Raw genomic sequence first — 26,107 nt, forward strand, 5'->3', positions numbered from 1 at the left:
CTGTTGGTTTAGCTAATGAAAACTCATTTTGTCCACCAAACAGTCTGATGGTATCATGGTATTTCTGGTGAAGACAGTTTGTCCTAAATAAAGTTGGTGTTGACTGGACAGGCAGTCATTTCCGAGTTGCTGACGGGGTTATTCTGATGTGAATTTGGGGTAAAAGAGAAGTCGATTGCCTGAAACACACTTTGTATTCAAAACTAAAACTTCCTGCTTCTCCCTCTGTCTGTCACTCCGGGCAATTTCTAATCACTTCATACACAGAGGGAATGAAATACTGTTATTACCAATACACACACACACACACACACACACACACACACACACAAGCACGCACACATTTTTAAGGATGATAGGAGTGTGTGAGGAGTGTGTGACAGATCAGCACGGCGGCTGCTGCTAGTGCTGCTATGAAGGCGTTTCCATGGTGACTGCCAGACATGAAAGCTATGTGAGCTGGTAGCTAACAGTAGCTAAGCTAGCTAGCTAGTGCTTTGTTTCCTCTCCCAGCGGAGCTGTGCTACATAACACACCCTGCAGCCACGTCTGAGCGAGTGTGTGTGTGTGTGTGTGTGTGTGTGTGTGTGTGTGTGTGTGTGTGCTTCTCTGTCTGCCAGCGCACGTGTGCTGCTGTCTGTGAGCTAATTTGTAAGTGTCTGTGTGCGTGTGTGTGTGTGTGCGCGCGTGCGAAAGAGTGTGTTCCAGTCAGAGTGTGTGCATAAGATAGTGTGTATGTCTGTGAATTGAGGCTCTACGTATGTGTGAGAAAATGAGTGTGAATCCTAATCACTTTACATAATTCAAAAAAATGCATGTGTGTAAGCATGTGTGCGTGTGTGTGTGTGTGTGTGTGTGTGTGCATTCACTGCCTGTATGTCATGCTCTGCTCTGCCTGTTAAACAGCTGAACTGCTGCTGTGACGCAGACACACCTTCAACTCAAACATGGCAACATTTAAAACATAAAACGTTTTAAGCCCCTTTCCCACACACATCCAAACCTGGGAATGTTCCAGCATGTCTGCATGAAGGCGGCAGAAACAGAGATAATTTTCTACGAAAGAGAATGTGACAATTTTTGGTATCAGGGTTGAGATAATCCTCTGTAAGTCTGTGGCCAATAGCTCTTTTTGGGACAAAAACTGTACCTTTAGTGGGTAAAAAACACCCACAAGACTTCCTGTGAGCAGTTCCTCTTGGTTTTTGATAGACTTGACTTACATGAGACTTTAGATTTTACGAATGAACTCATGATAATGCTCATGTTCCACCTAGAAAAACACTTTTAACAGCTTTAAACAAAAATATCCAAATGCTCTGTCATTTAATGGTCAGCATTCAGAGCCTGAAAGACTCACAACTGACTTGACTGAATTTTCTCATTAAGACTAAACTTGAGGCAGCACTGAAATGACCCCCTTTTAATGTTCTCTATAAAACAACACACAAGCTGACATTGTCTGTGCTGTAAATCTGCCACATTCACATGTCGGCGGTGTATTCAGCGGCCCAGCTGAAGGCCACTCACTCACTCACCTGCGATGCGAGTTCCTGTTGCTATTGACATGACCCCGTCCAGAGCAGCCAGGAGTGGGGCACTTTAAAACATTCTCATACATGGCAAGGACTTTGACAGACAGGAAAAGGTGAGAAAGACAGCGAGGGTTAGGAGCAGACAGGAGAGTTACCGGGCGTTCAGCTGCGACGGTTAGGCATGCACAGATTTCAGCTGCACAACTGGCACGACAGATTATAGATGCACGACTGACACGACAGTGGGCCACTAAAATTTTCCAAAATGAGCATGAATGCTGCAACAAAGAGTCAGTGTTGTGACAAACTCCAGCATGAAAGAATTACATGTCAATGGCAGAAAATGAACACACAACTGTTCATTTAGTGAAAACTACTTTAACAAGTTGCAAAAACAATTTAAGTTGGAGGTAAATGTCTCTTTCTGTTTCTAGTCATGTCTTCTCCGTGTAATCCTTTCCTGCTGGGGAAACACAAGTCTCATTTGCATTTTGATCACTGGGCTCATTTTCATGAAATTTCATGAGACGAGAACATACTGGAAGCAAAAGTTTGTCATGCACTGTTAAAATCTGCTGATGACTCTGCAGATGGTAAAGGAACAACGAGTGCGGTGATAAAAATACAAGGGTTTATGATTTTGCATCATGAGAACTAAGTATTGGGTTGCAACAATGGTTTACATGGTGTGTATCCATCTACAGTGTAAGTTCAGCTTGCATGTCTCTACACCAAGACTTTACCTTTATACAGGTTAGGGTTATTCTCCATAATTTTTCTCAGTTGTAGTAATATTAATTTGTATTCTGTTCTGGTCTTCTTTATATTGTTACATTTTGCAAGTGCAACACCAAGATAGTGCCACCAAGCTGACTTAAGTTTTATCTAATCTAATATCACACATAACCTGTAACTTTAGTATGTGTGATTAAAGCAGGTTCAGATGTTCGGAGGTGTTTTCATGCAGGTTGGTTTGTGAGATTTTTGTAGCCAGCAGGTGAAATGAAACTGATCGTTCATGCTGTTCACGTTACATCAGCAACACAGATACCAAAACCAGACATCAGGCAGGTGTGATGAGGAGGAAGAAAAGAAAGTAAAGGAGGACACGAAAACTAAAGCAAAAAAAAAAAAGAAAAACCTTCTTGATTGTGCCACTGTAAACATACTATACAACAACCAACGCTTTCACACTATGAAGACTGCACAGAAACAATGAAATCTTCACTTCAACACTAAAATAAAACCACCAGTAGTTTAAATGTGCTTTTTCACACATGATTAAATTCTCATTTATGACACTGGTAATTATTTCGATATGGATGAGCAATACATCCTCAGCTCCATTTGTAGCTTTTACCAAGTCAAATGCAGCATATCTATAAAACACTCCCAACACAACAAAACACAAAGCAGAGTCATGCAGGACGAATGCATGATGGCGGACAGCTAACATGCCAAAAACTGTCCAACTTTCACTGCGACACAGTCCATCAAACAAGTCATTTGAAGTCTGAGTTAATTCTTTAAATCTTAATCTATAAATATCTACATGTTGAGAAGATACCAATTTTGTACAATGGGAATTTAGTTTTAAAAGTTTTCTGAAATCAGGTGATATTATCCTGGTCTGACCACTAAATTAACTTAAATTTTGAAATAAGACAGTGAGTGAGTTTTGGATCATGGAGCAGGTGTCATGATCTAGCACTGTGGTGTAGCTGTTGACTGTTATTTTTGAATACTGTTATGTAATGAGGTTGGGAAGTAATTTATTTGTTTCAAGGTTAAAAAAAAGAAGTTTCAGATCTACAAACATTTCTCAGAGGCAAAAATAATCGGATTTATTGTAAGTTAAACCTCAGATGTTGAAGCTAAAGGACTGTGATTTCCTGGATGAGTAACATTGCATTATTCCAACATATGGTAGTAATTCTCTTTGCTACACTTGTAGTCACACCACATAAAGAGCCAAAATTAGCTACTTTGTTGTGTTATTTCTTATTTGTGTTAATCACCTTTTAATTAGGCCTAGCTGAAGTTAATGTAACTGCAAGCGGTTGGTTGTTACACAGACATTTTACCTCGGATTTGTCGACAGTTCTATATTGTGTTTTCAGTAAATGGTAAATATCATAGCTAGAAAAACCAAATACCTCCAGATCTTTACTATAACTAGGAAAAGGGAAAGTTATTCCCTTTCAGCAGCTTAATTAGCTACAGTCTGAACAATATCATGTGAATGCAGCATTAGACCCAGTGAGACCCATTAAGCTGAAATATGACAAATTAAAGAGAAAGAAACAATGTTATAGCCAAAACCACGGAAGCAAGCTAACTAGCCAAGGCAATTTAACTTAGCTAATTAGCCTAGCTTACCCCTAAAGTTCAGTCTAGTGGTTATACAGTATTATTGTTCACTAGCCTGCTAAACTTCATACTTTATTTTGTAATGCTAATTGTTTTATTACACCAGAGTTCCTTCTTTGACATTTAATTTTGGCATTTACCCAAATTTCGCTAACTAGAGCACATTTGGGGATCCTTATTTCCCCAGCTGAGGTTTAACTCAAATAATAACATCATTTGTGGCCTCAAGCAGCTCTACCTGTGAGAAATGATAAGCTAGCTAAAATGCTACTACTACTACTACTAAGTTAGCTGAAATGACTTGTCAGACTGTTATTATTTTGAGCTGGGTGTTTTTTCAGTGCAGCATAACATCCAGGCAGTAGGACCTACTTTCAGGCGGGACTCTGTCTTTGTGAGGACACCCAGACAGGCTGCGGTGGTGTGGGTACAGACCCGTCACATGTCCAGTCCCGTCACAGCCCGGCGTCGGACACTTGCTCTCCTTCTTCTCCCCCCTGGAAGAGTCTGCAAAGGATAGAGAGATGAGGTGGTGTTGAGTCAAAAGGTCAAGTGTCGGCACAGTCGGCTAGGTCTGATGTTGTTCCCACTCATGATCATAATTGAAAAATGGCGACAAGCACAGAAAATAATGACACAGTTGTACAAGTTGTTGTTTGTTGAAATGACAGCTCTTAAATTGGCATATTTCTGCTACTACTGCAGCTGTTGTGTCAACTGAAGATGACCTTTTTTCTAGGATGAATACATCACAAGCTAAAAAAGAAATTACCAACAAGAAATCAGTGAACATGACCACAAAATAAGGCTAAATGAATAAAGTGAAACAAAATGGCAGGCTACAGTTTAAGGGGCGCAGGTTTTGGTCAGTTGGGCTGAGAATTAGCTCAAGTTAGCGGAACTCAGGTCAGCTTTGAGCCAGAGATTGACACCTGGAATTGGCCCGAATCTAATGTCCTTGGTGAGATTCTTGATCTTGAAGCTTTCCTGCGGACTAATAAAAACTTCCTGTGGGCTGACAAAGGTATCCTGTGTGCTAATGAAGCAGTCTGAAGCCAATCTGAGCCTGTTGTGTGGCTGATAACCGCACAGCTCCGGCTCCCTCCCAGCAGCAGTGGGGTTGTATTTGAGTGGATTTAGAGAAATAGGCCGCAGATAGCGTCCCACAGATGGATTTGCTCTCCTAACGGGCCGTGCAGATTGCCATTACTCATGCCTGACAAGTCGGTCGTCTGATGTTCCCACACCGGCCTATTTTAACAACATAAGCTGCTGTCAGAGGAAAACCATGCATCTGTGGAAAAAAACAACAAAAAACTGTGTTGGTCCTGAATGCTGAAAATGAGCGCCCATTATCTCATCGGCGGCCATGTACAACATTTCTGGAATAACACAATGGGATTTTAACAGGTTCCAAGAGCCCAGGGGTCAGAAAACTCATTCAGTGTGCACAGAAATGTTCAAATCAGGGGGGAAAAAGACAGACATTAAAGTTACAGTTATGTGTCTTTTTTTCCCTGCTACAGCAGTGATAGCCTCTGGCTGCTGCAGTGCTGAGGATTACAATAAGTCAGGCAGACAAGATAAACTTCCTCCTTTGCTGACCTGGGGTCAGATTTTTGGAGTAAAAGCAGTTGCAGGTCAAACATGATGCAAAGAGGTGATGTGAAATTGGCAGAATTTGGAGAGGAAACATGATGAGATGATGACTTTGTGAGTGCCGTTTTTAGGAATATTTGTTGTAGAGAACAAACATTGTTTTATTGTTTTTATCATCTTGCAGTGTGACTTGTTTGAAGGTTCTGTAGTTTCAGAGATTGCTTATTACTTAATTTTACTGTAACACATTTCTCTTAGAATCGTTATGAAATGATTTTGTTCAGGTGCTGTAAATAGTGATGCAGTTTAATATTGTAGAGTACACACACTGACTGACTGACTGAACTAAATTTGCCTCTGGAAGTCCAGCAGTCGAGGTAAAAATAGTCCTGGCATGAAAAAAAACCTCCCAGACAATAGTTTCTCTTTCACAGATGTAAAATATCTGAGTGTACAACCACGTAGATAGGGATACAATGTAGACAAAACTCCTCATGAACACAAAACACAACACGTCTATAACTCAATATGTGATATACCAACATTTTCCAACAGTGTTTAGAATGAACAAACATCGAGAATCAACATATATGACTGACAACCTTGCTGAACACAAATCAATGATGACACAGTCAGGGTCAGTGTGTGGGTTTTTACTGCCTACCTTTAGGGTAGTACGCCCTCTTCAACCCGTCATGGTGCATCCTGGACTTGCGCTCCTCGCCGGTGCAGCTCAGCCTTGAGCTATGCTCACCGTGACCTCGATGATGATGGTGATCCCGACGGGGCAACGAGTGCTCTGGGGCCATACGGTCCCTCATGACCTTCGCCCTCTCTGATTCCAAGGCGATGGCCTTCTCCAGCAGCGACAGGTTTCCTTTGGCCATGTCGAAAGTCTCGTCCGAGCGATCGGAGGCCACAGATGTGGTGTCCTCATCACCCTCCTGGCTGCAGCTGGTTGGATAACCTCTGGACCCTGGGCTCAGCTGCTCCTCTAGCTTCATCAGGTTCACCATGTCGGAGTAGTTGCGTTCCAGAGACCTGTTCTCGTCCTGGTCGCCCTGCTGGCAGCTGTCGTACCTGAGCCGTAAGTAGGACAAGAAAATACCAACAGTGACAAAATACTGGAAAATTGTGGTGAAGATTCTCCATCATCCAGGTCATGGTAGTCTTAAGTGCTATATCTTAGACAACTGGACAGTTTCTTGAAGACGTTTCAGATATAGCATTTAAGACTGAGCTTGAGTAGTAAGTTAGAAGAGGTCCAAATCTGTTCTCAGAGCCTGGAGGCATAATGGTTTACCCAGGAAACCAGATAATGTTTGGAGTTCCTGTTCCACCCAGCCACTAATAGAGGTTCAGTGCAGTTTGATGTAAGGCAACACTTGGTGTGTAGTCTGAAATTACTGTCAATTTGTGATGCAAAAAGCTCATACCTTCTTTTGTTCGATTAAATCAATAGTTGACCCGTAGGCCAGATCTGGCCCTCCAGCAAAAATAGTTACATAAAAACTGAATTTTCACTTTTAGAATTTACATCAAAACTAAGATTTTTCACAAATATGCTGTTGATAACTGTGGCGGTATAAGGCTCTTGGAAATCCTAAATATGATCTTGTAAAATCTGATATGTCCGGACATGAAGAAAGAGGCAAACCAATGCAACCAACAAATTAAAATGTTGCCATGGAATCAGTTAGGTGTGGGCTACAACTTCAGGGACTTTTTTAGCCTAGACTTGTTTAAATTTTTGGCAAATTGGTACCATTTTAAGTATGCTGAATTACCCATTAGCAGTTCCTGTTTGCAGTGTACCCATGGATGCTCAGACAGCTTTCACTGGATTACTTTGATACTGAAGAGAACTTAAAAACGTGGTGATTCTCAGGCAAACTCTGGGACATTCTTTTTTTCAGGTTGCTATGGTTTGTAAGTATTTTAATTGCCTCTACGAGCTGTGTCACAGCTGTTGACAGTGTTGATAAGGGGTCTGTGTCACACAGTAACTAACATCCTGTTGTTTTTAGTAGACCACTGTTATGCACCTGTCTCTTTCATCTCACTATCTCACCATTGCCTCATGTCTCTCCCCCTGCACCCACCCTTCAACTCGCTTCAAAGCCAGCCCATTGAGTCACAGTAGAAATGTCAGTGGTAATTATGCTAATATGGGTCATTAGTATAAAGAATACTCTAATCTACCTGCAGAGCCTTTAATATGACACAAAAGTGGATAAAATATGAATATTTGGAATAAACAAAAACATGATCAAAAGACTTTAGAGATGACGTACCTGTTCAGGTGATGCACCTGATGGTCTGTTGGGATTTGGAGTTGGTGATGGAGGACGTGGTGGACGGGTCGATCACATGTCTGTGTCTCGCTCAGTTTCCGAGCCAGATCGAAGCATTGGTTCCTCAGACACTCCAGACTGCTGAGACACACCTCCTCCTCGCTCTCCTCCGCCTGACCTCTAGGCCCCAAACCAGGCCGCCCGTTAGCGTGGCCAACATCGTCCACCATAGCGCCTTCTGCGTAGCCGTCCTCAGGCAGCATGGCACCATGTCCCTGCGCCAGGAGCTTCAGAGAATCCACTGTCTCCCTGACTACATCGCTGTCCAGGTCCACGCTGAGTTCGCCCTTCCGGTCGCCATGATTGCTGCCATCATACTCCTCATCGTCGTCATCTTCTCCGGCACTGTTGGAAGAGTTGCTGTTCATCTCAGACTCGGTCATGGCCTGGTAGGCGGCGTCTTCTGCGATCTTCCCTAGATTGAGGAGTGACTTGGCAACAAGCTCGTCGTAGTTCTCGTACTCCTCTCCGGTGCCGTTACCGGCACTGATGGTGCAGCTGTTGTTGTTGTTGTCGTCCTTCTGAATTGGAATGAGCTTTGATTGTCCACTGGGTTTGTAGTGGTTCTCTACTGTCAGGAAAGAAAAAAAAAACAAACCTCTCAGGCTTCACATCTAAACACAAAACCCATCTCAAATCACAGCCAGCTATCAGTACAATTTCACTCAGTATTTTTCCCTCTAAACAACATAAACAGAAGGTAATTGGTCAAAAATAAAAGAGAAAATGGATTCATTTTGTAGATAATGTAACTATCTGTTCGTTTATAGAATAAAAATCCTGCAGATGAAAAGGAAATGAAGCTCATACAGCCTCTAATAAACTCAGCAATGCTGATGAACCCAGTTTCTTCTCATATATTCCTGAATACATTAGCTGCATCCCTCCCAATTATGATCCACTGTTTACTCACAAAAAACATACAACCCAGAGCTGTGCGGAGCTGTGCAGAACAGCGCTGCTCTCCCCACTAAGCCTCACTGTTGATTTTGGGGACAGAGACGGCGAATGAGAGCAGAGAAATTGAAAAGGGAGGCGTGTGAGGTGCTCCGATTCGGGAGCCATAAATATTCTCAGGAGGAGAAGCCGAGGCAGAGCGCATGTGACACGTCCGCCGAGACGAGGAGGCGAATGGGGAAGGGTAGGAAAGGGAGGGGAGGGTGGGAGTTAATAACTCAGCAGAGCTCCTCTCCCGATTATTCGTGAAGCGCTGTCAGAAGCGATTGAGGACACGGGGGGTGTTGGGGGGAATCGAGGGAAACGTGGCGGGAGGGAGAGCGCAGAGCATCTGGTCTACCACAGATTCTGCTCAGCAGCTCTCATCACTTTCTCCTCTCCTACTGCTGATCCAAAATACAATGCAAATTAAGACTGGACACCAGTTTGACCCAGAACAGGACCTGAATATGAGCATGTTATTGGCTTCATCTATCCATAAAAGTTATAGCTTTTTGGCTTTCATACATAGCCTATGTTCACCTTTTGGAAAAGTTCCATGTTGACTTTTTTCAAACATGGACACTTGCAGATTGAGCTGCAGCTGTCCCAAGATATTTAGCATCAAACTTGCAAGACTCAGGGACTGTGCTCCAAAAAAAAACATAATCAGACATTTCCTCTTGACTTATGACCTCATGCGGCCATGAGAATAATGACTGCAATACTATGGCTATATTGTGAACTGCAGCAAAGACCAGCTGGGATGCCGACAGGGATGCACACTGGAAAGGTCCCCAGTCTATCACAGGGCTGACACATACAAGCAGACAACTATTCACACCTACTATGGGCAATTAAGACATGCCAGTTAACCAAAGTGCAATTGGACTGGGAGAGGAAACCAGGGCACCTGGAGAAAACCCATGCAAGCACAGGGAGATCATGCAAACACACTTCTTGCTGTCGGGCCACAGTGTTAACCACTGCACCAGACCTATGATACATATTCATGTACTTTACAAGAAAAGTTGGTGAGCTGTAGTCTGGATCTCATTATACAATATATTGCCCTGAAATATAATAATTCCAGAGCAGGGACACTCAACTTGCTTCGCAAAATAACGGGAGCCCAAGGGCCAGTTAATAAAAAACATTAATATATTTATCAGTGGATGAATTGTCTGTTTTCAACCTTTAGATCTTTGCTGTCCTCATTCATCTTTGTCAAGAGGTAAATCCAATCATGGCAGTCCCTCAAAGGTCAGGTGTGTGCAGGGGCGCTTCTGAGATTTGAGAATATTTGGGGCTGTTGGGGGGCCCAGAGGGTCCTCCCTATTTTTATTTCTGACTTTAATGCACTCTCTCACCTTCTTTAGTTTCAAAAAACAAAAAAAAAATTCCAGTGTGAATCGATTTATTTTGAGTGCGTATTAGAAAAGGGTTGGTGGGACTAGCACTCTGGTCGTTGTATGAATTTGTTTTGTTGCACCACAGAAGCAGGAAGTTAGGGAACAGAAAGTGTCTAAGGTTGGCACCAGAGACAGCGAAACATATCACGACTCCTACCAACAATCAACTTTGATTCCTGTTAACCATGATCCCACTGTTTACCTAACCTTAACCAAGGAGGTTTTTTTTCCCATCTAAATCATACCTTTTGGACAGCCAGGAGTGACACAAGATTTATTTCTATTTTAATGTACATTTTTAATAATTATCACAACATCAGCAGACAATTCTTTTATCAATGTGAGTGGCGGAGTCCGCCATTCCCATGCTTAATTTAGATCTCCTACCTACACACAAGAGATTTACAGGAAATGAGGCATGCATGTAATCCAACATTAAACTGATGAAATACGGGGTGGCTTTTATTGTGAAGCAGTCACAGTAAACCCCATTAATTTTGGGTAAACCCAATGCAATTGTTCACCAAGACCGCATTGACGAAACACTCACTTTAGGGATACAATGGGGGAAAAAATCGGTGATAGGGTGGCATGGCTTCATAGATTTTAAACCCACCACATGATGTCATCTAGCAAACAACCACATAGAAAGCAGAATGAAAATGCAGGAAATAAGCAGCAATAGCCAAATAGAGAAACTCACCATGCTGACGATTCTGCTCCTCCTCTTCCTCCTCCTCTTCTTGCTCGTCGTCCTCTCCTTCATCCTCCTGCTCCTCCTCATCATCACCATCCTCCACTTCTTCCTCCTCCTCATACATCCCTTCCTCCTCCTCGTCCTCCTCCTCCTCTGCCTGCACTCCTCCCATTGTTGTATCTGCTCTCTCTACCTCTACCTCCTCCTCTTCTTCTTCCTCCTCCTCCTCCTCTTCCTCCTCCTCTTCTCCCTGCTCCTCGTTGTCCTCCGAGAACTCGTCCTCCACATCACCGTCTTCGTCTCCTTCTCTCTCCCCCTCCTCTTCCTCCTCTTCCTCCTCCACTATCTCCCCCTGCTCCTTCCCTTCCTCCCCCACTTCCATGGCTTCATTCTCGTAGGTGGTGTAGGCGCTGGGGTCCTCTTCCTCCTCCTCTTCCTCGCCTGTGCAGGAGGTGAGGAAGGGCCTCCTCTTGGCAGCCGGCTCCAGTGGTTGTTTTTCCAGAGCCTTCCTCTTCTTGGCCAGCGGGCAGCCGTAGACACTGAAGCAAGACAGAGGGCACATACATGATCAGTAGCCATCTTTGTTCTGGTATTTACTATTTGATCTTCACTGCCCCAAAGCTTTCCTTCCTGCCGCTAACTGGAGCCGATTCTCAAGTCAAATAAGTTTGAACACTGATATCAGCTTCATCTGTTCTCAGTATTCCACATCAATTGACATTGGCAATAGATGTCCTGACACCGTCTTCCTTAACAAATTTGGTCACCCAACATCACAACATAAATTCAACTAATTATCAACGTCAAAAGACATTAGTGGCCACTTGGGAAAGATCTCAACTGTTTGGATGAACGTGGAGCGGTCAAATATAACTCAAACTGTCTTCTTAAGATCATCACATCCAGTTATAAACACATGTGCTACTAATTTTGCTAATGTTGACAGTGCACTATCTTTGCAGTTCATTTGAAAGAAAACTAGTTTACTTGCTACAAAAATTTGAGTGGCAATAGGATTATTACAGGGACCTTGTGTTAAGTTGCAGAAAGCAATCGCAACAACATCTTTAATTATTATAAGATATATTAAATGCTACCTGCAACATTACACAATCTCTGGCAGAGAAAATCCTTTTAGTTAAAGTGTTTAACAGATTCAATTTAGTATAAGTATTGACATCTTTTACACCGTAAAAGGGATCACATGATGGTGACACAAGTTTAATATATCTCAAATAGATTTGAGAAAAAAACCCACTCTAATTTCAGCCATTCCTTTTGCTTTAGCTCAGATTCATTGTGAAAAGTCAATAGAATCATCAGCTTTTTGAGTTTTTGACTCAAGTTAATAATCATTACTTGTTGAGAATTTCTGAAAACATTCTCTTGTATTTGTCTGTGATTGACCTGCAAGAGAATGAAATTAGTGAGCAAAGCAAAATCATATTGTTGCAAGAGAATAACTCTATGCCTTGTTTTCTCTTCTCTGGGAGGTACACGTAATTGGTAGACTGGGTGGGAACACCTGGGCCCAGAGCTCCCAGTCATTACATAAGGTGTCCCTAAATCCTATCTGAGACACTCTCCAGGCTCTTTCTTTGAGACCTCCTTAGTCATTTTTCCCCCAAAACACCCACACATATGTCCCACATGTCCACTAACTGACATCACTGACTTTACTGCCATCCACATTTTGGTTAATTATTTAATCTAAATAACACCCAACACTTTTGTTGAATTGCTTTGTGATTTCAAAGTTAAAAAAAAAAACAATTTTGAGACCACTAAATACTTATAGCCTGAGAACATAAAGCTTGCTCTGTCGAGACCACACCACAATTACAGTTTTCACAGTTAAAAAGGAAAGCTGCTCAGCTGTCAAAATTGAAAAATATTAATAGAAAAAAACAAAAATAAGTATGACCACAAATTTTACTTGACTTTGATGTTTCTATTAGGATTCAAACAGCAAGTATTAGCACAGATCCAAATGGAGATCTTAGATATACATGTTTTGGTCGAGCAGCAACCTTCAGGGCTGAAAAATGAAGCCAATACGGAAGTGCCAAAAACTGCAGTTCTTTGAATGGCCACACAAGGCTGACTCCAGAAGCCAGTCAATCCCCATAGACCCCCATTTTTAAATGCCCAGCTTCACAGCAGAAATAAACATGTTTATAGCCTGGTACAAAAAAACTGTTTTGGTCTCTATAGCTCATTTCCCCCTTCATGACAACTATGTGGGGGTGAATTTTTATATTACTCACCCGTTTACATTTTATTAAGGCTTAAAGTTACACAAAATGAAGGGGAGCTGCTTTGAGTGACAGGCTGTCTGCCAATAGCGTCCTTGGCTTTTTAGTCAGATCCACCCCTTGCTTCTCCATAGCTGCAGCCTCTTGCCCAAAATGGTCACTCCTGTCTCCAAAAAACCAAGATGCTGAGAGCAGTAATGCTGATGTTGAGGCTTCAAAACACGAGTCCACAAACCAGTGGGCCACTTCACTGGGGCTATGTCCGTGGTTTTTTTTGTTGTTTTTTTTTACAGTCTATGGTTTTTCTACATCAAATGTCATTCTGTTGTATAGAGAGATGTTTTCTTGCTCATTGAAAACTCCCTTTCCATAGATAAATTGTCAAAACAAAAGGCCAGAGTTTGATGTCATAATATGTTTTTATAACCAGAAGGGTCATATGCAGGCATGGCTTTGTGTGTAAAGGTCAAAGGTTAAAGTGCTGGGACTCCCTCTGCTGTAGCTCATGTGCTGAGACACTGCAGTGGATTTCCACTCGCCTTCACTGAGGAGGAGAATCAGCTTCTAAAAAAAAAAACAAAAAACCCAAAGCTTATTCAACCGGGGCCTCAATTACGCAAATCCCATAATAGTCATTAACTGTTGGGAAAATTCTGCTTTAATTGCTCCAAAACAGCAAGCACAATTATACACGGCTTTAATGTGGATTTTAGGAAATCAATTAGTCCATTTCCATATGAAAGAGCTTATTTTGTGTTTGGAGGGCGGGTTGGAGGAGGTTACGCTGCTTTTCTGACTGAAACCGCTGTGTGTTCGTCTGACAAACCTGCAAAATATACAACATTTTAACCATTTGACAATTACTTTCTTCTTTTTCAAGTGTCAGTGTTTCAATCAACGCTATCCTGCCATTGAACTGCTTTCATACAAATTCCCAGTTATTTTGAGAAAATATCTGAGATAAACTAAACTATACTGAAGGCACTGAAGCTCTGCTAGTTGTTTTGTATTTTCACATTTACTGGAGCCAGAAAGTCCCAATTTGGTGAAAAGGGGCTCGAGCTTGGGAAAAAACATAGCTGAGAAAATAAAGCCCTTTGAAAGGTCTTCTTAATGCATCATAATTACGAGATTCTGAGCTAGAGAACATAGGACCCTGGAAACACAGGACTCCGGGGACATATGTTCACATATATATGGTCACAAATTTTACTTTTGGCTATGAGCTTTTAGCTCATGTCTTTTCATTGATCCCTGGATTAAAAAAGTTGCAGTAATTCAGCCATGACGTTAACTATTTTTGCAGTAAACACTGGTCACCTGCAGTGTTGGGATTGACGAATTATAAGGTAACACGTAGCTATAATTCTACTACCTTTGGTGGAAACAAGACATGTAGCTTATTACTTTTTCAAATCAATAACTTGATTACAACTAAAATTTAAATCAGCTCATTATTCATTACTTGTCTCAATCCTGGCAGAAAAACACAGCCTATTCCCCGTAGTTGTTCTTGGTTATGATCTAACATCACACACAGTGATGGGCAACTCAGGTGAGCAGTGCTCAGGCTCTCTGTCTTGTGTGTGTTTGAGAGACTGAGAGAGACCATTTCAGAGAGGGAAAGAGAGAGTGGAAGGTGGACTATTGCACACAGTGTTTCAGTAAGTTGTTAAAACTTACTCAGAATGCCACTGGACCTGCCTGTTGTCCAGCGCATTACTGGTCACCTGACCTTACAGCAAAGCAATAAATGGTGTGAATCGTTCAGTCAATCAATCAGCAGTAAACTGTCACTGTACACAACAGCCAACAGTTCAGGTAGGCTGAGCTTGCTGTCCTGATTACATGGACATTATTTTTCCCTCCTTGACATCAAGGACAAATTAGGCCTATGGTGGTGATTAGTAATCTATGTGCAATATTGGACTTACTGTTAAGACTAAAGGATAAATATCAGTGTGTTTTTGTAAATCACTAATCAATTTTATTTTATTAGGCCTATAGTGCTAAGAAACTACTGTAAAATGTCTGAGAAAAGTTGTATTTTTTTTTTTTTTTTACTGTGCCTAAAGAGTATTAAAAACTAACTTGTGTTGCTTGATTTGAAGGCCTGTCCAGGCTGCGATAAAAAGGCCTACCAAAACATGTTGTGTTTTCATCATCATGATAATGGGTACAATCATAGATAAAATTTAACAGTTGTTTTATTTCACTTTTCACAGCAACACAAAAATGTGCCTTTATAAGAGAACTGAAGCAGATATTTTAGAGTAATGCAAAAGTTTATTTTCCCTGTAACAAACTACTTTTTTATGCAATAATTGGTAAAGTAAGTCAGTTATTTTTGAGAGAATTCACTAGTAACTATAATCAATCAATCAATTTTATTTATAAAGCCCAATATCACAAATCACAGTTTGCCTCACAGGGCTTTACAGCATACGACATCCCTCTGTCCTTAGGACCCTCACAGCAGATAAGGAAAAACTCCCCCCAAAAAAACCTTTAACAGGGGGAAAAAAATGGTAGAAACCTCAGGAAGAGCAACTGAGGAGGGATCCCTCTTCCAGGACGGACAGATGTGTAATAGATGTCGTACAGAACAGATCAACATGATAAATTAACAGTAATGACAACTAACTAATTACTAATTTTCAGTAACTTGCACAACACTTGTCACCTGGCAGTTAAAGGGAAGTTTAAACTCAAAATTATGCCAAGTTCACTAATATTGATAAAGAGACCTGATTTTTCGTGACTCTCCTAATTTTGAGAGCCAAATAAAATGATACATTCTAAAATCTCCAACACTTCAATATCAATTACCAGTTGCCATAATTGCAGGACTTATAGTGCAACATATAGCTGAGTGTCAGCAGCATATTTGCAGAAACATATTATGTGTTTCAAGGAAAAATGTGACCCAAGGAGTCTGAACAACAATAGAGGTCCTAGGATTGACCCCTGTTGAACTCCAAAGGAAAGACTACATTTTTGAATGTCACTCTTTTTATTTTTAAAATCAGAAATTTGATTTTCACATCAGTGAGACAAACAAGGTCATCCAGCTTTAGTTAACATGTTCTACAGAAATTCACTAAACCTATGACTTTAATACCCCATGCTTAATAAACAAAATAATGCTAAATGTAGTCATATTGTTATAATATTCGTAAGAAAATGTATATGAGAACACCATTGCTTCAGTAGAAGGTTTTATCCATTATCATTTTTCATGTTATGTACTCATTGTCTTGATCTGTTTTTAGATGTTGTCATCTCTTCACAAAAAGATAGATATTCAATTTCCTGTAATCAAATTAATTACAGTAATATGTTCATGATTTGGCAGCATTTGATATGTCACAAAGGCCAGTATAGAATCTGAATTTGATTAGAGAGCACAGAGAGAGAAAAGAAACTGTGCTTGCATCAGTTTCATACACCATATAACACTGCGGCATATATTCCTACCACCAGATAACACACACACACACACACACACACACACACACACACACACAGGCTTCTCCTCAAATGATCCCTCCATCTTTTACCTTATAGGCTGTCTGCTTTCGTGTGTGTGTGTGTGTGTGTGTGTGTGTGACCTTAGCCACCTTGCTGTCTCCCGCCAATTAAAATTCTGGTGGTAATTAAAGCAGATCAGAAACGAGGGAATGCTGCAGACAAGGGCGAGAGACTACACATGGTAATTATGTGGAGGGAGAGAGAGAGAGAGAGAGAGAGGAGGAGGGGGTTCACACATCCCATTTTCTCTTCTCACTAATCTGATCTGCTGCAGTCTGATATGATGCACCGTCATTGATTACATACTGTGCCGATCGATCAGTAACTGATTGATTGTCTATATGAAGACCTTGACTGATGCTAATGAGGATCGGCCAAAATGTGTATCCTAAATTTTCATCAAAGAATTACATTTGAGAAACAGTTATCCAGTAGGTCTACACATTCATCAGATGTACTTTTTAAATGATGAGAGTAGCATACGAGAGCTTCTGCAGCGTTTGAAGCCTTACTGTCGCTAGGCTTGCAATTACTTCAGGCCCATTTATAGTGTTTCTTTTAGAATTAGCGCTTAATTAGCCCCTGTTAACCCAGAACACCTGGAACTGCACTACTGCCTCTACAATGACACTTGTAGTCCATTTCTGTCTCTAGGATGATGCCTGGAAGTCATTGTTGTCTCTAAATTGTTTATGTTCTCTACATGAATACCTGGAAGTCTATTATTGTCTCTGTGCGTGTTCTGGCAGTATACCATGATCTTCAAGTAGATACTTGTCTCTGTGTGGACACCTGGAGTCCATTGTCTCTACATGGAATCTACATTTTGTCTCTAAAAGGATACCTAGTGTACTTTTTGTTCCCCAATGTGGACATTTAAGGTCCATTTTTCACACCTACAGTCCCTTATTGTCTCTACAGAGATGCCTGTAGTCCATTATTGTCTCTACATGAAGCCTGTCTCAATAATTACATTACTGACTTATCGTACAATTTATGGACATTACCTCAATCAATTTGCTGACCTTGATATTCCCTGTCGTTTGTTTACATAAGAATGTCACCAACATTTTAGCCAATACAATGCCAGAATAAACAGCAGGATTTTCCCAACCATCATTTCTCTCCACCCCTGCCCATTTGCAAGAGTCCTAGGAAATATAAGACACTTCAAAGACAACACAGCGTATCATTAGCTCAACGGTGGAAGAGTCCTGATAGTTGTTAGCTTGCCAACTCCTGGCACCAAGGGGAAAAGGTAGTTGTTTTATATTCCATTTCCAACGTATGAACATTCTACTTGGATTATTATGCCCTCATATTATCATTATATCAGTGGTATAAAATAATCTAAAAATGACAATAGCATTTGTTGCAATTATTTCTGAGACAATATATAATATACTTTCCCGCAGAAGTGGTTATTGCGACAGGCCTACTCTACATGAACACCTGGGGTCCATTATTGTCTCTATGAGGATACCTGGAGCCCATTTTCATTGCTATTTACACACCTACAGTCCAGTTTTTTCTACAGGCACACCTGAAGTCTACTGTTGTCTCTATAGGACACCTGGAGTTTATTTTTGTCATTATGTAGACACCTGAAGTCAATTATTGTCCCTACATGGTCGCTTGAGGTCCATTTTTGTCTCTATGAAGTCACCTGCAGTTAGTTATTGTTTCTACAGGGATACCTGGAGTCCATGAAGACATCTAGGGGTCCATAATTGCCTCCTATACTATTGTTAACTTTTTCAAAGCAACAAAGAGACGCTGTGTTTAAATCCACCTTTTATGGTTTAAAGTGTTGTTTGTAGTCACAAGTCACTTAACTGCTATCACAGCCTGAAGCATCAGTACTGTTGCTACAGTTACCTGCAGTTTAATATACCTTGAGCACTTATTTAAACCAGAACTATGCTTGAGGCCAATGCCTGTCAGCCAATCAGAAACGGGTATTTTCTGCCACTGGGGTCTCATCATTATCAAACACTGAGGAGAGATATAATTTGGAATTTTATTTACTGTATCCATTAAATTATCCAGTTCTCCATTTATGAAAATAGACTGAATCACTGTTTAATTTGTCAGATAATCAACTTGAAGACTGTTATTTTAATATTATCAGGTTTAAAAAAAAAAAAAAGTAAGTTCTTGGTGTCAATGGAGAGAGTGATTCAGGCGACAGAAATATCATCTGCAGTGTGATAATTACATCTAGGTATGTGTGGTTAGGTGGAATCATTGCCCCCGGCAACGCCACGTGCCAACACTCATCGCCGTGGCAACGCTTTGGCACCAACAGAGGGTGGCAGTGGTGGAGGTGGGGGGCTATATAAGAGATTGGATGGTGGCGATGAGATGAATAGAGGGGCTGGGGTAATGTGGGCGACATGATGTTCACATCCTATACTAGCGGTTGCCATGGGAGACAGGCTGCATCCCTCCTGGTCCTCATACTGCAGCATCCGCACGGTGCTGTCGCCATGGTGACATCCTCCAGAGAGAGAGAGGGAGGGAGGGAGAGGTAAAGTGAAAGAGAGAGACAAAGAAAGGTAGGGGAGGAAGAAAGAAACACGGGGGGGAGAGACAATGACTTTGAACCCCCCCCTTCCCAACCCCCAACTCATTCAGTACCAGGCACTGCACTACAACTGTGTCTCTGTTGTAGGAAGTTAAAGATTCCAGCAGCCTGATGTGGAGAAATGTGATTGTGGAAAGGTTAGGTTAGGAATGAGATTAGGTTAAAGGAAATAAGCACCTATACTCTGTCATCTTCTTATTGTCAACAAATTTAAAAGCCAAATCTCAAAACTGCATGCCTATGCACAAGGGATTCACACGCCGTGGTCTGGTTCCATACCACATACTAACTGTAGGAGTCAACCAGAAATGAAATCCTAAGAATTTCAAGGTGTAGGTTAAGTAATTACTGTATCTGTGATGGGGAAGAGGTTAAAAATGATCACTTTAGCTAGTTTTCCTTTAGCTCTTCATAGCATTTTAGCATCTTTCAGATCATTGTTTTGGTTTCTACAGATTTACAGTGTTCTTTCTGTTTCTTATACGCCATTTCCAGTAGCAGCAGAGAGTTGTTTAAAGCCACTGTACACTACCTGCTCAGCAGCAAACAGCAGACAGTCAGAAACTAGCCGGTGAAGAAAGTGGAACATCTACCATAGCAGCTAAAGAGCTAATGGAGACCTAACCAAGGAGAGTTCATTTTGGATTTCCAGTGCTTTCAGAAAGTATTCAGACCCTCTCGCATTTTTTCACACTTTGTCATATTGCAGCCTTGTACTAAAATCATTTCAGTTCATTTTTCCTTCATCAATCTATACTCAGCACCCCATAGTGACAGAGCAAAAATATGATTTTTTCCTTCAAAAACAATCCAAGGCACACTGTGGGGTTTGTGCAAAAATTAAAATGCCTTTATCTTATATGGCAATATAGATTAAAAAGACACATGCATCAACACTTACAGGTCTTCATCAGGGTTACTCTCTGCTGTAGCTGACACACCTGTGTTGTGTTACACCAATGAGTGAGAGGATGACACCTTAAGTGTACAAGTTTATTAGTCAAAAAACAAGGAAGTGATACACCAATAGAAAGGAGGAGGGGGAGGGAGAGTGATATCTCATCCGCCTCATCAGCAATCAGCTTCAAAGTCATCAACCACCACCTCCACCGGTGTCTGGACTGCATGGGGGGATTCATCTTGCTGCTGCTCAGATTTCCTTCAATCACAAAAAAATCTCCCTCTGGTGTCCAAGTGCCAAAGACTTCAGTTAAATCTTAATCAGCACAAATCATCTGCTAATCTGTACACTCATTCTGTATTAAATTCTATCTTTACTTCACTGTCTGTTTCTCCTGATTGAAACATTTCCATTTACATGCAGCCCTGCATTCTCAGTTTAACGTGTCCTAACATGTCATTAAAAAAAAAACAAAAAAAATGTTCCACTAGTGGCGAACATGTTTGACTGGGTGAATACTTCTTTCATTCCTTCATCCACCTTCTTGAAAAGTATGGTTTTGCAATATTTGTACATATCCAAAAACATGATATCCAAGTTTTTCAAAATGTTTAAAAGTTTGTTTCTACTCCTGACCAGAAATGTGGGCTTTTCTTGAAGGCATGTATCGCTACTCCATAGCCTTGCAAACTGCTGGGTAGTCGTGTACAATGCAAAGAGTTGATCATAAACAGGCAAGAGGCCGTGTGTTACAAACTGCAGTAAAAACCCCAGTTGAGATGCATATTCTGAATAAGCTGCACATATATCCAAAGATTGCTCCCAAAACCAAAATGATATTGGCACATCTCTCATCTTAATTCGGAAAAAGCTACATTTGGAAAATGTGAAAGTAAACAAACAGAATAGGCTGTTTACATGACCCGGATCAAATTCAGAGTATTGTTATACTCAGAATAATAGCAGAGTGTGCATGTAAACGTAATCTCTGAGTTTCCTTTTAGCTGCCGTTGTCAAGGCTGAAAGGAGTAACAAAGTTTGCCATCAGAGTTCAGACTATGGAGCCTCTGTGTTGTTGTTTTATTATCCTTTAAGTATGGGCCCAACATGATTGGTTGATGCCTTTATTCCTGGAATGAAAGCTCAGAAAAATTGACCTCTTTTGGGGAAAAAACAATGCTTTTTGCTGCATCATATTTGCATTGTATGTGGAAGTACTCATGACAAAAGGAACAGTTCCAAAAAGACTGTTGCCATGTGAATTCATCGAATCAAAAAAGGCCCTCAGTGTGTGAAAAATTGAATTCAAATACTTTCTGGATGCAATGTTCATTCCCCTAAGTGGTCAAAAGCCCTTTATCATAACATTATGTCAGCACTCTCTTCTGAAAAAGGAGCTAGACAGCTAGTTTCAGTGCTTGAGATTATGAGGTCACCCTACCAATTGTACACTGACTGTACAAAGATAAAGATTCGAAAGAAAAGATTTACCAAGCAAGTTTGGAAATTTTGTTGAGTGTAATGCATTAGATTGGATGCTATGAGCAACACATTCTCACTCCAACCTTGCTACATATTTACGTTTGGTCATGGACTTTCCACGTCCACAAACGACATGCAAGGTACCCTGGGTGCGTTGGTTGTTGACGTTCTAGGACGCCATGTCAAGTTATGCCTCTTACATGCACTGTCTTCTTTCAAGATACACTTATGTTTTTACAGGAAATTTAAAGCTAACACATGGTTAGCTTTATGAAAAAAGAACAGGGTTTGGCTATAGAATCTTAAAGGACAAGAACACGCTCTCTCGACTGAAAGTCAGTGTCTGTTGGCCCCATCTAGAGTGTCAGACTGAAGCTCCCAGAACCTTCAGTCTGACATGGCCTCCATTGAAGGCAATTTACAAGGGGGAGGGAATTTGATTTTTCCCTAACCAATCAGTAGAGATCAACGACTCACCCAGAATCTGACGTCATTAGTATCCATGCCTCGGGGGTGCCGAAAACAAGCGAGCATTGCCCGTTTAAAATGTCTCCGTCGTTGTGCACGCCCAGCTGCATCGCCGTTAAATCCAGTTTAGCAGCTTCCTTAATTTGGTCCTCCATTAACGCGAGTAGTGGCGAAATACCTCAATAGCATCGTTAATGTGGTCAGTAGGATCTGCAGCAGTTGCCATTGTTGCTATCCTCACCAGTTACCCACCGGCGTACAGCTTGACATCAGCATGGTGCTGACTGGCTAATCGCTAGACCCGCCCCCACCCCCGGCATTTATTGGTCCTTCCATCGTTTGGACGAGATAAATCGCAAATTCATTGCAGTATGCCAGACCAGAGATGCAAGCCTACTCAGTTGAGTGGGTGGGGTCTATGGTCTGGAACCAGGCTAGGACCCATCCATCACCCCTCCTGCCCCAGTTGGACTTTTGCCGCCTTAACGTTTGTCCTCGTCCGGTCGTGTTTACCCCTGATGCCGCCGGGTGCCATTAAACTATAGGCCTAATGGCAACCGGCCATATATCATGCCGATGTTAAAAGACGCCTTGTCTCATTGGTTTCTGACACCACAAGTCACTGCCTAAGCGCCAGAATTTGACGACTTCGGAGTGAGACCGGGCTCCTATGAGATACTGCGTCAGTGACAACTCTCATCTGAAGGCAAGGGCTACAGTTAGGGAGTCAGCGAGAAGACCTTCACATTTACTGCTTGGAGAAAAAGAAGTCACTGTACCTAAATCCCCTTTGGATACAATACAGTTGAAGGTCATGTAGCGGTTCACTCCATTTGACACAGGTGGTTACTGTCACTTTGTATTTCTTCATACCTGAGCTAGGCTAGCAGTTAGTTTCGTGCTAAGCTAGACAAAACACATCCAGCACCTATCTCTGTACTGCACACACCGAGATGAAACATATCCATTTCTCTTCTGACTCTGTAAAAGGCGCTTATGTCAAATAAAGCAAGTTAGATATGGTTGATCTATGTTTGGGAGTTAGAGGAAACTTCCCAACCTGTATAGAATGAACTAAAAAGAAAACAAGGAAGTGAGTGATTTTGCAGATGCTGTATTCTCCCTCTCTGCTGCGTGACTTTGTAAAATCAGACGTTTGTGTACTGTACACTCCTGTGATCAGCTGATGATTAACTGATTAAATGATTCAGCCATCGTATCCCCAGAGAGGGAGACATCAGACGACCTACTTCTCTCTCTCTCTCTACCTCTCCTTCTCAGTCTGTCTGGCTCTATGTGTCTCTACCTCTGTCTTTCCTTCTCTGTCACTTCAGTAATTTGTCGGCACGACTATTTCTGAGACACGATAAAAGGAAAAACAGTCCTGTGGTGAGATTGTTACCGCTTGTTTCCACTGTCAAGAGAGAACTCTGAGCCTCAGCTTTTTAGCCAACATGGATGAGAAGTCCTTAAAGTGTTCGGAAAACATGGAAAATTACAATTCTATGACAATCAGCAGGTGAAAATCATGTGATGATCTAAAGAAGGAACAGTTTAGAAAAAGGTATCATTTCATAAAGCAACTAAGTTTGTTAATATTCCCACAAACATTATGTCTTATCCTTTAAAAGTGCCATTAAGGTTTTTACAAGAAGATACAATATCTGAGCTCTTATTTTGGAGTTTGATTTTCTAAACGCCTGATGCTGAATTTTCCTAAGAGTCTCGGTGCCCTTTGCAGCACCATCAGTCTGCTCTGCCAGCGATTCGCCATCCTGCCCTTCTCATTATCTCCCTGTTACCTCAGGCGTCAAACCACCGCTGTCCTGAGCTGTGCAACCTCTCTATATGCCAGCCTCCCACACACACACACACACACACGCAAGCCTCTACACTGAAAAACAATACCATAGAGATACTCCAAAATAACCTCAAAACATCTCAACCAGTGCTTTGATTTCATAATGGATGTTTAAATCTGATTGTTTAGCCTAAAATATGCCTATACCTAAAAGAAAAATACTCCAATTTACTCCCCCACAGCCTCGTATTCAGCCTTCAAATGATATTTTCTTTGAGTGACAACCACTGCTACTTCAATGCAGCTACAGTGCACCTGCTTTGATGTATATTTCACCTGTTTTATAAAATGTATGATGTTTCGACAGGGGTTTTTGCAGAAGAATGTTTTTGTAGCCCCACTAAAATATGGAATCAACATATTTGTATTAGAAGAAAATGAAATTGTCACATCCCATTTGCAGTTTTTTTAATCATGAAAGTAAATAAGATAATATTAAGACCTAAGCATAATGATCTCACTCTGCCTGCAGGTTTACTTCAGAAAAACGGAGATTTCAGCACTTGACTCAGGCTGAAATGACTCGTAGAGAGCGTCACTTTTTGAAGCGGCCCCCTGCGTTTGTTAGTAATTCACCGTTTCCAAAGGCGACGGAGATCTGAGGCAGAAACCATCAAGCATTCCCACCCCTTGGGCTGCAGGATGGACAACCATCGGTAGGGGTGACCTGAGGCCGTCAAAGCTCTAGACTCTGCCTGATTGGTTTTCTATGTACGGCCCTGTGACAGAGTGGTAGATTTACTGAGCTGGAGGCTGCGACCTGCTGCCAATCCTGGAGGTTTGAAACCGTGACTTGAGATCACTTACTGCCGGTACGATTCGGTTGCTGAGCTGCTGAATGAGACGTTTGAAGCCTGCAGGCCAGGCCAGAGCCAACCACTCCCCTTCAATTTTTTTCATGATCCACCATGAGGATGCTGTACAATTTTCTGATTATTTTTCAGCTTTTTAAACATTTTATTATTATGTATTTGATTCATTTGAATTTTGAGAGTGTGATACCATGGCCAGAAAATCCGGAACCACTATGGACATAAACCATCCACATTCAGACACAAAAGAATAAGATAACTGGGCTGATTTTTCCATCATCCATTTTGATATTCATAGAAATACCCAAGACTATACATGCCATATGTGTACAGAAATGTACATATAATATTTTATGTACATGTATTATGTGCATGTATAGCATGTATAGAATATTCTGAACAAACAACAAGTACTAAAATATATAAAACCATGACTGAAAGAGCCAATTAACCACAAACATTTATATTAAAACAAGCATCAGGGCAAATGTTATCAGTATCAGGTGGCACAATTGCAATAAGTCTCTTCTTCTATCCAGAGTTACAGAGTCCCTCTGACACCTAAGAATCACTGACTTACAGAACTGTCTAAACGATAACTTCATTATCAGCATACAAAATAGGTTGAGCAGTTCATACCTGCGGTGTCTGGCGTACTTCCCACTGACGTGACCGCTGCCATCACAGCCTGGAGTGGGACAGCTGAGGAGGAAATACACACGTGGTCAGGACAGACACAGCAGCACACAAACTGTGGTGTTGATGCAACATTAGGAAGTGTTTGTCATGCAAGGGTTCATATGGCATCTTATGAAAATGCACATACAACAGGTCCTATGATATCTAACAAGTTAGTGTCCACTGAATAAACGCCGCAACTGGTTAGGTTAGATTTAGGGAAAGAATCATGGTTGGGCATCGTCACATTATGTACGTAATGTAAAGTTACATACTTAACTACAGTTATGCAGGTTAGGTTTAGGAAAGTAAAGTTACGTAGGTTAGGGTTAGGAAAACAAACACAGTTAGGCATTGTCACGCTACATACTTCCTACATATGTTAAGTTATGTACTTAACATTACATGACGACCCTAAAATAACTCAAAGTCCACTTGATTTCACACGGGACACAAACACCAGTCTCCTGGGGAAAAGTCCTTTGTTGTTTAACCCATCCATCACTCCAGCCCGCTTCCTTATGGGGAGATTCGTCCTCTCATACTACTTCCTTCTTTCCTCCTGCAGCGCATTTGTCATGTGATCACAGCCTTCATGGTTACATGGGTTCTGCACAAATTACTGGCTC

The 26,107-nt window shown here is 41.4% G+C and overlaps 1 protein-coding gene across 7 annotated transcripts in view; it reads right to left on the reverse strand.

Annotated features, from left to right (window-relative positions):
• myt1la (myelin transcription factor 1-like, a) overlaps positions 1-26,107 on the reverse strand; it is a 78,117-nt gene that overhangs the window by 23,511 nt on the left and 28,499 nt on the right. For 6 of the 7 annotated variants that reach the window (XM_049590558.1, XM_049590562.1, XM_049590560.1 and 3 more), the window contains 6 exons: positions 25,440-25,502; positions 10,910-11,442; positions 7,799-8,429; positions 6,169-6,584; positions 4,278-4,412; positions 1,539-1,629 (listed from right to left, as the gene is read on the reverse strand). In XM_049590558.1, the coding sequence (XP_049446515.1) occupies positions 1,539-1,629; positions 4,278-4,412; positions 6,169-6,584; positions 7,799-8,429; positions 10,910-11,442; positions 25,440-25,502 (1,869 nt within the window). The remainder of the gene's footprint in view (positions 1-1,538; positions 1,630-4,277; positions 4,413-6,168; positions 6,585-7,798; positions 8,430-10,909; positions 11,443-25,439; positions 25,503-26,107) is intronic. The other variant, XM_049590559.1, reaches the window with a different exon arrangement.

Source organism: Epinephelus fuscoguttatus, linkage group LG11 (genome assembly GCF_011397635.1).
Source record: "Epinephelus fuscoguttatus linkage group LG11, E.fuscoguttatus.final_Chr_v1".
Taxonomy (NCBI): Eukaryota; Metazoa; Chordata; class Actinopteri; order Perciformes; family Serranidae; genus Epinephelus; species Epinephelus fuscoguttatus.